This window comes from Corvus cornix, chromosome 2 (assembly GCF_000738735.6).
Source record: "Corvus cornix cornix isolate S_Up_H32 chromosome 2, ASM73873v5, whole genome shotgun sequence".
Taxonomy (NCBI): domain Eukaryota; kingdom Metazoa; phylum Chordata; class Aves; order Passeriformes; family Corvidae; genus Corvus; species Corvus cornix.
Window position 1 is genome coordinate 82,951,931 of NC_046333.1, and position 12,071 is coordinate 82,964,001.

Below are 12,071 nucleotides of genomic sequence, written 5' to 3' on the forward strand. Positions count from 1 at the left end.
CAGTCCCCCAAAAAGGGTGAAAAGTGGATGCAAAGAGAAAACTGCAGTTCAAAAAAATACAAATCACCTCAAATAAAAATGATTCTTACAAACCCATTCATCATGTGAATAAATTTTTACATTTCTCATTCATGTATGTAAAAAATGGGTCTCTGAAACCTGCCATTTTTGGGCTTGGGATCAAGAAAGTTTGGAGGCCTGCCCCGGCAGATGAATGTATTCTATATCATATGGTAATTAGCCATGAATTAGCTATGGAAATAGCATAAATTATATAAACTTAGTTATGAAACTTCCCTTTTTCTTGTGTCAGGTATCATCTTCTATACGCCAGAGGACAAGAATCAAGATTCTAGCAATCTCCTTCCAAGACACATTTCATATACAATTAGAACTAGTGTTCTCTACAGCATGAGAACAGATTTGATTAAAAACCCAACATGGAAATCCCATCCCCACAAGTTGCCAGCTGATGGGTTTAAATACAACCATGTCTTTATTCCTCTTCAAGACATGATTGAAAGGGCAATTATTTCAGCACAGACTGGGACAGACACCTCAGAGACAGCAATTCAGGTGCAAGCCATGCCTTACCCTTGTCATACCAGTGATCTGTAAGTAAACTTTCAGCTTTTTAATTTGATGTATTATCCTTATTAGATTAGTTCTAGAGAACTTGGGATCCTACTAGGTTACCACTCTTTAGTGGGAGAATGTGTATCTCTGCACAGGATTAAACAAGTACATCCAGTACCAGAGTATTACAGCATAGCAAATATTGTCTAACAGCTGTGTTTAACATAACACGTTATACAATGTTTGTCTGGAAAATGACCCCTTACAAAATGTTTGCAGCCATAATATGGAGTAGTCTGCTGGACAGAGGCTGTGTCAACATAGTGTGCAATTAACTTAGATTATTCTAAGAGATCCCTTTTAAATCCTTAGTAGTCCTGTACACAAACTGTAAATTGGTCCCTTCAAGGGTGAAGTTGATGAAGCAAAAGTGTAGGGTTGTTCTCTGTAAAACTATCAAAACATCCCAACTATTAGATTTTAAGATTAGTCAGTGGTAATAAATTTGTTAAAATGGAATAAAAATTGACTGGGTCATGTTATTTCTCATTGTCCAAATATATTACTTTGCCATCAGCAAATTACCCTAAAGAGTAATTATATCAGTTGTATTGTTTTAAATACTAATATATATATAATAATATATATATGTAGCACCAATACATACATTTAGCTTATTACATAAAAAATAATTTTAGAAAGTAATTCTAAACCAGAACAGGAATAAATCTTATTGTTCATATCAGTTCTTATTTTGTGCATATTTTGAGAACAGTTCCAGTATTAACCTGTTAACATTCTGCTAGGAAACAGTTTACCTTTGAAGGCTGAAAACTCTTCCTATATGTTCTTTCATAGTTTCTTGAACAACATAGGGTTTTTTTTCCCACTTATGATGATGTTAACATGGATGGTTTCAGTTGCTGGCATGGTTCGCAAGCTGGTTTATGAAAGAGAAATTCATCTGGAAGAGGTAAGAGGCAGATTAACCTCTGAAAAGAAAATTTATTCATATAAGTGCAGTGAAATGCAAAAATTTTGAGGTACTTTTATGTACTCATAATCCAGATGGCTTTATTTTCACTTGTTTCCTCTGGGCAGTAGGTTCTAGTTCTAGCTGTCAATTCAGATTCACAACATTGTTTGAACATCAGTATGCAAATATTGTCCATGAGAGAAAAAGCAACAAGCAAAAGTTGAAGCTGGAAAGTGTTATTTGGGAAGGCCTTGTGATTAGAATGTTTTTTGTTTTGGATTCTTTTTCAGTTTTTGCTCTATGTAGTCTGTAATGATAAAACTGCCTAAACCAAGTTAAGAATTTGTCACGTACTGTGTAATTATCAGAAATATAAGGGAGATGGCATACAAAAGAAAAAAAAAGAGAAACAATTATTTGCTTCTATCAACAGCTAGTCTTCACAGGTGGCAAGTATACGGAAGGACAGGGTCCTTGTGGTACATTTTCTAAAGGGATAAATACACCTTTTCAAGTATTACACTGATTTCACCATATTAGCAGAATTACTGCTTGAGTAAGATTTTTAATGTGGGGAATAATTGAGGAGTTATCTAATTTATCTAATATTTCTGTTGTAAGATAAAATTTTTTAATGCTTCAAAATATTAAATCAACAATAATAATTTTGATTTGACCTTATGAGAAACACTTCAGAGGTTTTATTCAATTGTATCTAAAAGCAATTTTTTTAAAAAAGATATATACTTCATACCTGGCTAAATTATTATTTGCTGGTAGTACATAAAGATTATAAACTGTATTTTTCTTTCAGAAGAGCAACAGGATGGGAAAAAAAAAATTCGTTTATACATTGCTATGGGCATTTTCAGTATGTTTTAGAGTATAAAAAGGCAAACTCCTCACTAGAAGAACCAGTAATCTGACATCTGGTCCTGAAACCCTATGCAAAAGAGGGTTGTGCTGAGCACTATGACTCCTCGTGTTCATGTGTGATGATCTCAGAGGACTGCCCTGTTCAATACTGTGACTGATCCAGGAGAGAGCACAGGACAAGGGAAAAGAAACAAGAAATTTAAAGGGAAGATAACATCCTTTGGGAAGCTCATAGTGTCTTGGTGACAACATGTTTAAAACAGAAAAACAAAAAGAAAGTTGGTTTCCTAACTTTAACTCTCTTTGCTATGTTGTCTTGCAGTATATGAAGACAATGGGTGTGTATCCAGCCATTCATTTCTTTGCTTGGTTTTTGGAGAATGTCATTGTGCTCACAGTAAGCAGCTCTGGTCTGGCCATCATTTTAAAAGCAAGCGGTATCTTTGCTTATAGCAATGGCTTCCTTATCTTCCTTTTTCTCCTGGAATTTGGAGTTACAGTTATCACATTAAGCTATTTTTTGGGGGCATTTTTTAGCAGTGCCGATACAGCAGCTCTGTGTGCCAGCCTTGTCTATATGATCAGCTTTTTACCCTATATAGTTTTGTTGGTCTTGCAGAACCAGCTGAGTTTCACCAGCCAGATTATAATGGTAAATATTTCTTCTTCTTTTCTAACTTTTCCTCTAACTATGCTGTGAATTTCTATAGTTTCAAAACTTTAGACCATAATGTACTTATTTTTTCCCATGTTTCTGTTTGCTTTTGTGATCACTGGAAATAAATCACACTAATAAATCTCCAGCTGAGAAAATATTTGAAGGTAGAAAGGAATGAAAAATAAATTGTCAGGGCAATTTTGTAAACCTACAGAAAATATCAGGGATTTGCATTCCTCATGCTCATGAGTTCTCTTAGTGTCTTGACCTCAAAATATTTGTAACATTAGTGTATTTTCAAGATCAACTGGTGACATGCCACTTCTCGAAGTCATTATTTGTTTGGAAGAAAACTAGTGATTGATTTTCTGTTAAGTATAATTGGAGAATAGATCAGAAATTTGTCCAGCCATATAATCTGAGGTATATGTTTCTTTGGCATAGGTTCTTTAGGTCCTTTTCTGTTTTTTGTATCCCAAAGGCTGTTGTACGTCTTTGTATTGTCCTAACATACTGTATCCCTGAACGTGACATCAAATATCACCATCATATAATGAAAACCATATTTCACACATTATGGCTTCACTATTTCAAAATAACTCGATAAATTAAGCTGGTGGAATAATTAATACACTATTAAAAAAATGCTCATTTTTTCAGTGTCAGTTGGTCAGATAAAATAATACTTTCCAGTATTAATAACTAGGTCAGTGGAGCTCTGTTAGGTGGAGCAAATACTACTGAGGTTTTTTGGGGGAGTATGATTAAAACATAAAAGGAAATAGCAACCATTAGCCTATGTGGAGGAAAAAAATGTCTGTTTAATTTGTGCTTGCATTTAGTATCACAATATATTTTATTTCATGGAACTTGTTAACAACATGTTTTTATTTGATGTTCACATCCTCTTTCTCCTCTGGTGTTGTAGTGTCTTCTTTCTACAACTGCATTTGGGCAAGGAATATTTTTCATTACATATTTTGAGGGCCAAGAAATAGGTAAGCTCTTTGGTTAGGAGAAAAGCTTTATAATTATTATTTCAAAAACTCCAGTTGGAGATGTTTTTCAATTTGTTCTGAAAAAAATCTCTAACGAGTTAATAAGTTAGATCAAGTTCAGGTACTTAAAGGACTGTAATCCTTTTTTTTTCTATTATGGTGAGATCAATATTGATGACAGCAGATGTTTCGAACTATTGAAAAAGTATCATAATGATACAACTGCTGGTAAGAGTGGAAGAGACAATTGCAGAAAATATTACTTAAATGTCCCACCAGACACTTCATCAAAATGACTCATCTTTACTGAAGGAAGGGAAAAATGTGTTTTGGGAAAAACTACTTTCCTTAACAATTGTAGAAAAAGAATTGTAGAAGCAATACCATGACCCATTGTACTGCAAACAAAGCAGCATTTTCAGTAAAAAAAGTGAAATATTTTAAATAAATTAACGACTTTGTTACTTTTGTTTTTCATTTAGTGGTGTGGTCGCTTTCTGTAGTAGTAGTGTTTGCACCTTCTTTTTTCCTTTCCTGTCTTCTGCAGTGTAATAATTTTATGAAGCAATTATTCAGTGAGTTCATTCCTGTTTACCTCTGAAAGCAGTCAATGCACACAATGCTTCTTAGTTAGAATTCACAGATTTAAATTTTCAGATTTAGCATTATAGAAATGACATTAACTTTGTGTAATCCTTTTCTTTAGATCAGCAGAGTGGCTTAAAGCCTGATTCATTGATCAGTGCCCCATTTTGTCAGTGTTGTAGTTCTTTTTCTTTTGCCAAATTAAGAGCCAGCTAAAACTTCATAAAAAGCTTTCTACAACAGCTTCTCTACATTTGCCCAGCAGCAGTGTCACCTGCTGTTCTAAACACAGGCTTGTAGAGGCATAGAAATCTATTTCTGTTCATCGGGATTACTGTTATTTACTATGATTTGTTTTGTGCCAGTGCTTAAATACCCAGAAGTGTGTGGTGTTGATGTGTTTGTGATCTTTAATGCTGTACTGATTTAGCTTTGACCTTTAAAAAAATCATTATTATTACTACCAGGAATTCAGTGGAATAATGTGCACCAGTCAGTGGCACAAGGAGGACACATGACCTTTGGATGGATGTGCTGGATGATGTTGTTTGACTCCATTTTATATTCTGTAGGTGGCTGGTATTTCAGCAGTATTATTTCTGGTAAGATCATAGACTTGTTCTTATTTCATGCTTTTGAAGAAGTTATTTAATAATATTCCTCCGTTAATGTCTCTACAATGTAAACAGATCAGCCACCATAGGAAACACTTATTGTGGTACTGTCTTCCTTGGTTTTATGCAAATAAAACAAAAATTATGTCTTTTTCTGAGTTAAGGATCTGTTGCGCAAAACTGTCTGATTTTCTTTAGGGACTGGAAAACACCATCATCCTAAATACATAAATATTGACTAGAGCTAACACATGGACTAGAATTTGTAGCCAGGCATGAAATATCTTTTGTTTGTTGATGGGTAGGCCAAATATTTGATAGAATTAGGAATTTATTGGATCCTCAGTAACAGAGCTTAGTCTAGTAGCGAAACCTCCTGTAAAAATGGTGACTCTTCTGAGTCAGTACTTGGGCTGAAACCTATGAACAGCAGCATGTTTTCAGATCAGAAAAACTTTGGACAGCCTGGTAACTGTATCTTGCTCCCAATCTGTCCACTGTCCAGTACATAAAGAAAACAAATTGATTTTCAAGTATATTTTCAGAAAGTAGTGGTGTGTTTTTAAAATTTTTTTCATGACCCAAGTTTTACAACTCTTATTGAGTTGGTTGATTTATTATTAATCATAGCCTCATGCCTCACTGTATGTTTTACCTTTCCTCTGATTTGCATATGTCACTTTTTTTTCTGGCTATTTTGGTTTTTTTTTTAATTGAAAGTTAATTTTGCCTTGGAAAACAAGGATGGGTGGAATAAGCAACTGAATTTTAAAAACTTTATCTTAAATTGACATTTGCCCTTCAGTGTCAATGCAATGGCATTCCAAAGAGAGAGTCTGTTTTGTGATGGGTAAGTGATGCCTGGAAAGATCAGGCAATGCCAAAGATTAGGTTGTACATAGGAGTATGTTTTTGCCTTTTCTGTTTATGTGACACAATAAGTGCTTCCTGTGGTGGCTGATTTGTTTGCATTTTGCAGATCTTAATGGAAGAGCTGGTGCAATGGACTATTTTCATAATAAAAAATTAGGCTCTTTGTCCTGGAAGAGTATTTGGTGAATTTTCATTCCTATGTGTTACAAGATTATGTTAAGTCTATTATTCTGTTACACTTTGAAACTGATTTGGAGACAGGGTAAAGCATTCCTGGAGTTTGATTATTTTATGGCAGGACCTGATTTTATGACAAAATGACTGTTATTACACTTTATTAAAATTTTTAAGCAGAGCCAAGTATTTGGGCTAGTTAAATGGTCTAACCAGCTCATTGTAAGCAATAATAGGAAATTAGTAGTCGACAAACAGATGCAAAATGACTATCAATTTTTCAACAGTTTATATCATAATTCTAATATAGGAAAGTTTGGATTAAAGAACCGATGGTACTTTCCCTTTACTATTTCCTACTGGAAGAAGCTGTGTGGTACAGAGAGAAGCAAGAGACATTATCTGAATTCTAATATGTTTTTCTTCAATGAAAACTTCCAAGAAAAAGGTTTGTAGAAACAGAATTTGAACAATGGCTTTCTTTTGAATGGTGTGCTAGTCATGTTCACTGCTTTTATCATTGCCTGGTCCTGTATTATATGTTTAGATCTTGTCCTTTTCTCTCTTTTATTATTTAGTATATACTACAAATATTACATAATAACTGCTACATTATACTACCCCCTGTAATGCTTGATTCATTCAGTGAAAACTATTGTACAGAAACATTTAAGAAAATGCTTTAAAAGATGTAAAGTAAGTATCTCTTGGGTTCATCCTGTGCCAGTGTATTGGCTCTTTGCTTTGTTTGGATCTTTTAGAGTTCACAGAACCCTTTCATACTCTAACTGAATCTGAAACGTGTTGGGTTTTATTACTTTTTTAAAATTTGCTTCTTGATTCATTGGAAAAATTAACTTTGTTAATTTCTTTCCCTTCTGTTTCTAATTTCCCTCTTCTATAATCACTGTTCTTTCTGTCTCTGCTTCTTAGCCTTTTGTCTGGAAAGCTGTTATTGTAACTAATTTTTATCTGCCTCCAGATACTTTCACTGCTCTTTTATGTATGTTCGCTTGCTTACAGTTAATTCAGATTTTTTCACATTTTTTCCCCCTCTCCAGTTCCTTTAAGGACTTTTTCACATGTAGTTTAGATTTTGGAAATGAAGGAGTAAGTCATTCTTACCCATATTCCATCTTGGGCCTTAGAACAACACGAAGGGTTGTGTTTTTTGGAAGTTACAATAACTTAGAAATGATCCAGTTGTCTGTAGCATAGCTGAAGAAGCTGAACAACGCAGCAGTTTTACACAGAGGTGTCTCCTGGATTAGAGCAGACTTCAAAATGTCTTGAGGTTCATTTAAACACTTGTGGAAAAACTATTTTTATGAGTTTAGTCTGAATTTCTGCAATTTGGAACAACTCCATTTTGTTAAGATGATTGAGTTTGGTCCTTACATAAAATGAAGATTTCCAGGGTTTCCCTTTGAGTTTACCACATAATCCGTGGAAAACAAAGACATAAACTTCTCTGCCTGACCAGTTATTAGTGTGGTTTGTGCCTCAAGCCATCTACGTGATTGCCTACACTTGTTGGGTCACTTCTCCTCATGTCATGTGGTGGATAGCAAATTGCCTGTGTGTGAATGCTAAAACTGTCATGCAGAAAAGGAGCTTGCTGTCTTTAAAAGAATTGCATGCCATTGTACTGACAGTGGGATAAATGCATCCATGAAGAATTTTCTTGGAACAGCAAAGTGACTTCAGTTGTTCCATACAGCCCAGGTAAGGGCTGGTTCCAGGGGCATGGAGAGCATTTAGGAAAATTACAGGTGTGTGAGGGAGGAGCTGGGAGTGTAGGTCCTACCAGTTGGAACTACAAGTAGAGCAGCGCTGGCAGAGACCAGCGTGTTGAGTACCCTCTTGGAACTCCCCTGTGGGGAAGTCCCAGGGTAATCAGTTTAGTGCTTGCAAGTAACTTGGGGCTCTTCCTCTGAGTCTTTCCTGAGGCCCACTCTGCACTTGAATGCTTGTTAATTTACAGGATGAAAATTTAGGAAACAGTGGAAAGGTACCTGGAAGAGAGGTGCAAGGTTAGGAAGATCTCAGTAGTGTCACAACTGCTGGTAGTACCTTGCTAGCAAGTGACCTCAAGTTTAGAAAGAATTTTTGACAGAAGCTTAAAATTGAGTGTGAAAGGAGCAAAAAAACTTCTTCATGCACAGCATAAACAAACCAATCTTTGAAAGAACTATGTAATTTTTTATTTATAATTTGATTTATATAATTCAAGCTTTTTATGTATAGCATAATTCTCTGTTCTTGTAATGTTTACATTTTATTTATGTAAAAGTGTTGCAAACAGTATAACTATAAACCGTAAATATTTTATATAAATGTATATTCATAAGGATAATTCTCTCTTCTCATAATTCTCAGGCATAAATGTTGTTTCTTTGGCATAACATTCCAATCTGGCTTGTCTTTGCTTAAAAAGAAAATAAGCCAATCAACGGCCAGATCTCTCAGTTGTAAAGAGTCAATAAAATACTACACATTGATAATGTAATGGCCGCTGATTGACTGTGCTCATGTTTGGAAAGTAGTGCCACCCTGACACAGAAAGGAAGGCAACTTTGCTGGTGTCATATGGCATCTCAGTTTCCTGAGGATGTTACCTCACAGAAAACTGCTGGATGTCTACTTGCCTTGAGGACCTTGAATTATGTTTAGACTAGGCTGCTGCTCTGAATCATTTCAGGGGTCTGCTTTTCTTAGCTGACTGAGGGGAATTGAGAAGATTAACTGCCTATGCCTGTGAATGTTATGTCAGAGTTGTGTGCCTGGAACTGGGTGACATATGTGAAATAGCTTACACAGAATTTTCTCATGCTTATGGGCATAAAAATGATCCAAGTAACGTTGTTATAAGTATTTTTTTACTAGAAATAAAATATAGCAACTATCTTATGACTTTATCAAGATGTATGCAGATACCCACATAACTTGGCATAACTGTTTTAAGCTGCTTTTTAAAACTGCAAATGGGCTAAATTCTCAGCAAATATTAATTGGCATGTTATCTTTCATTTCAGTGTAGTTTGTGTCCATTCAGACAGTTTGAACATCTCTTCTAGTCTTTGGTAAATGGTAGCAGGGGTTAAGATATTTTGTTATTCCTTTTATACACACACACTTCAGATTCAGCAACAGATTCAGCAACAGATTCAGCAACCGGCTTGTTCTGCTGCTCTTCCCCACACAGACCCAGCACCTCAGAGCTGGAAAGGGCCTTGCACTGAAGAAGCCAGCATTGGCGTTGTGCTCCTGTCACTCACCAAAGAGCACGTGGATGGTCAGAAGGCCGCTGTTAAAGACCTCAACCTCACTTTCCATAAGGGCCAGATAACAGCACTCTTGGGACCTAATGGAGCTGGCAAGACAACAGTTATGTAAGTCTGACTTTTACAGCTATTACTATCCCCTCTGATCTCAACTATGCTGTTTCAATTCAAAATTTTGTGAACTATTTGCTATGCCTTTTTTTTCCCCCCAAATAAGTATTTGATAAACTCCCCAAAGCACATGGAAAGTGAAGGTTGCATATCTATGACAAAAGCAATGTAATGAATACAGAACTAAGTCCTCTGTGCCACTTAAATCATGATGTAATATCTCAGGAACAGCTCAAGTAGGACCTGGGCATGTCCGGTTGTGGAGTTGAACACGTCTGGAAGGAGTGTTCTCTTCTGGCAACATATTTGTCCCTAAAGATTGCAGGGGACTTCTTTCTTGGCAGTTGACCAGAAATGAAAGTACTGAAATGAAAAATGACCTTTAAAAATGTCTCAACTAAAAAGTTTGTGTTTCTACCTTTCTGTTAGCTATGATCAGCATTCATCAAGCCAGTGATGCAGGATGGGACATAATTGAGAAACACTTTTCACAGAATACCCATGTGAAAAAGGAAACAGTCACCTGTTAGATTTGATTGGGGAAAAAAATTTGATTTTGTTTTGGAAAAAGGGAAATGAAAAACTCTTGAGATCATGTTCCAAAAACAAAACGAAACAACCCACCAACAAACCAACCAACCAAGCCACCAAAAAAAAAAAAAAACCAACCAAACCAGAAAAGCCACCAAAAGCAAAAATAGCTGAACCCAAACCCAAAACACTAGTGATGTTTCTATAACTGTACTCAACTGAATTGGTGTTGCTCTAGGAATGCTAGAACAGGCCTCAGGATATCCAAGTGCTGAGCCAATTGCGTGCTATCTTGCTGATTTTTTTTTTCTTTTCTTACATCAGATCCCTGCTGACCGGTCTGTATCCACCGAGCTCTGGCACCATTATTGTTGATGGGAAGGACATACGCACTGAGCTGACTGCCATCAGGACAGAGCTGGGTGTTTGCCCCCAGTACGATGTCCTGTTCAACACACTGACGGTGAGAGAGCATCTCCTGCTTTACGGGTCAGTGAAGGCACCCGGCTGGACAAAAGAAGAGCTGAATGAGCAAGTCAGTGGGTAAGTTTTCTGTCCACTTGTTGAAATCTGTCAAGTAAATTGGTAACGACTATTGCAAGCCACTCAAACAAGAAAGAGAAAATGCAAAACTTGTAAGCAAAAGCCAATGGAAACTGCAGAGTTTTGTGAATTTTTATCACATTTCATGTTCTGAAATCGTGACTTGAAAATAGATTTCCTAGTTTCTAACTCTTACTTGAATCTACTTGTAGTGGAATTGTCAATGTTTAAAAACCTGGTATACAGAAACATCAAATAATGATGTTTTGACTGGAGTGGAGTTGGTTAGCCTTGTAGCAGCTGCAGGGGTTCTGCCTCATGCTGTCTGCCTTACCTCTGTCCTTGCTGGAGAGGCAGATAGAAACTAAACTGCTGTGCTTGCCCTGAGTTTATAGATAAATCAACAATGACTTTATATATTTACTATCCTGTATTGCCTCACATGCAGCAGAAGGAAGGTTAGAAAACTAGAAAAGCCAGGTAAAAGCAGTGCTTGTTACAACCTTCTTAAATAGGCCACCTTATTTTCCTTTGCCAAATCCAGCCTTGAAATGTTTTTAATAAATGAAGAGGTTTAAAAATTAACAATCCAATAAGAAAACAAGTCAGAGCTCTGACATGACCTCACAGGATTTGCCACTTGTCACGTTAAAAACATTTGCTAGTGTTTTTGTGCTGATACTTCTTTGATACAGGACTAGATCTTATTTTTGCCTAGTGTATATTAAACTAACTGGTAAACTGTACAAGCTGAGGTCTGGTTCGGTAATAGCAAACTGCCCTTTTTCTACTTCAGAAATAAAAGTACTTCAGGAATAAAATCAATGCTTTCCAAACAGTGTGGTTGTGTAAGTAGTTTTGTTCACCTTCTGATTCATGATAGACTCTGTGCAGGGCTGGGCACTTCCATGCTTCAATAGAAATAAATGTCAAGTTGATGGGACTTCTCCTTAAGTGTATGCAGAGGCATTTTTGGCAAAGTGGCTTTCCTTTTTGGTAGCTATCATAAAAGCTTGTTACTTTTAAATTTTGATCAGAACAAACTCAGGTATGGGACACTACATTCTCTCCAGAAACAAGAGAAGCAATTCCCTAGAACCACAGAGAAAAAACAAACCTAGTACATGGTTTAAAATTTATGCAAAATAATATTCTGTATCTTATGGTACTTAGACTGCTGAATTGTAATTCTAGCAGTAGTCTGTCATGCTAATGGCCCATAAGAACACTTAGAACTCTTCAGGCCTTGCTACTAAGAAAAATTAAATAATT

The 12,071-nt window shown here is 36.0% G+C and overlaps 1 protein-coding gene across 1 annotated transcript in view; it reads left to right on the forward strand.

The window, feature by feature from the left end:
* Positions 1-12,071, forward strand: part of ABCA13 (ATP binding cassette subfamily A member 13) — a 179,807-nt gene that overhangs the window by 63,876 nt on the left and 103,860 nt on the right. Inside the window, exons 24-31 of the mRNA XM_039549863.1 lie at positions 314-614; positions 1,435-1,549; positions 2,751-3,080; positions 4,015-4,084; positions 5,137-5,271; positions 6,641-6,778; positions 9,536-9,722; positions 10,581-10,799. Of these exons, the coding sequence (XP_039405797.1) occupies positions 314-614; positions 1,435-1,549; positions 2,751-3,080; positions 4,015-4,084; positions 5,137-5,271; positions 6,641-6,778; positions 9,536-9,722; positions 10,581-10,799 (1,495 nt within the window). The remainder of the gene's footprint in view (positions 1-313; positions 615-1,434; positions 1,550-2,750; positions 3,081-4,014; positions 4,085-5,136; positions 5,272-6,640; positions 6,779-9,535; positions 9,723-10,580; positions 10,800-12,071) is intronic.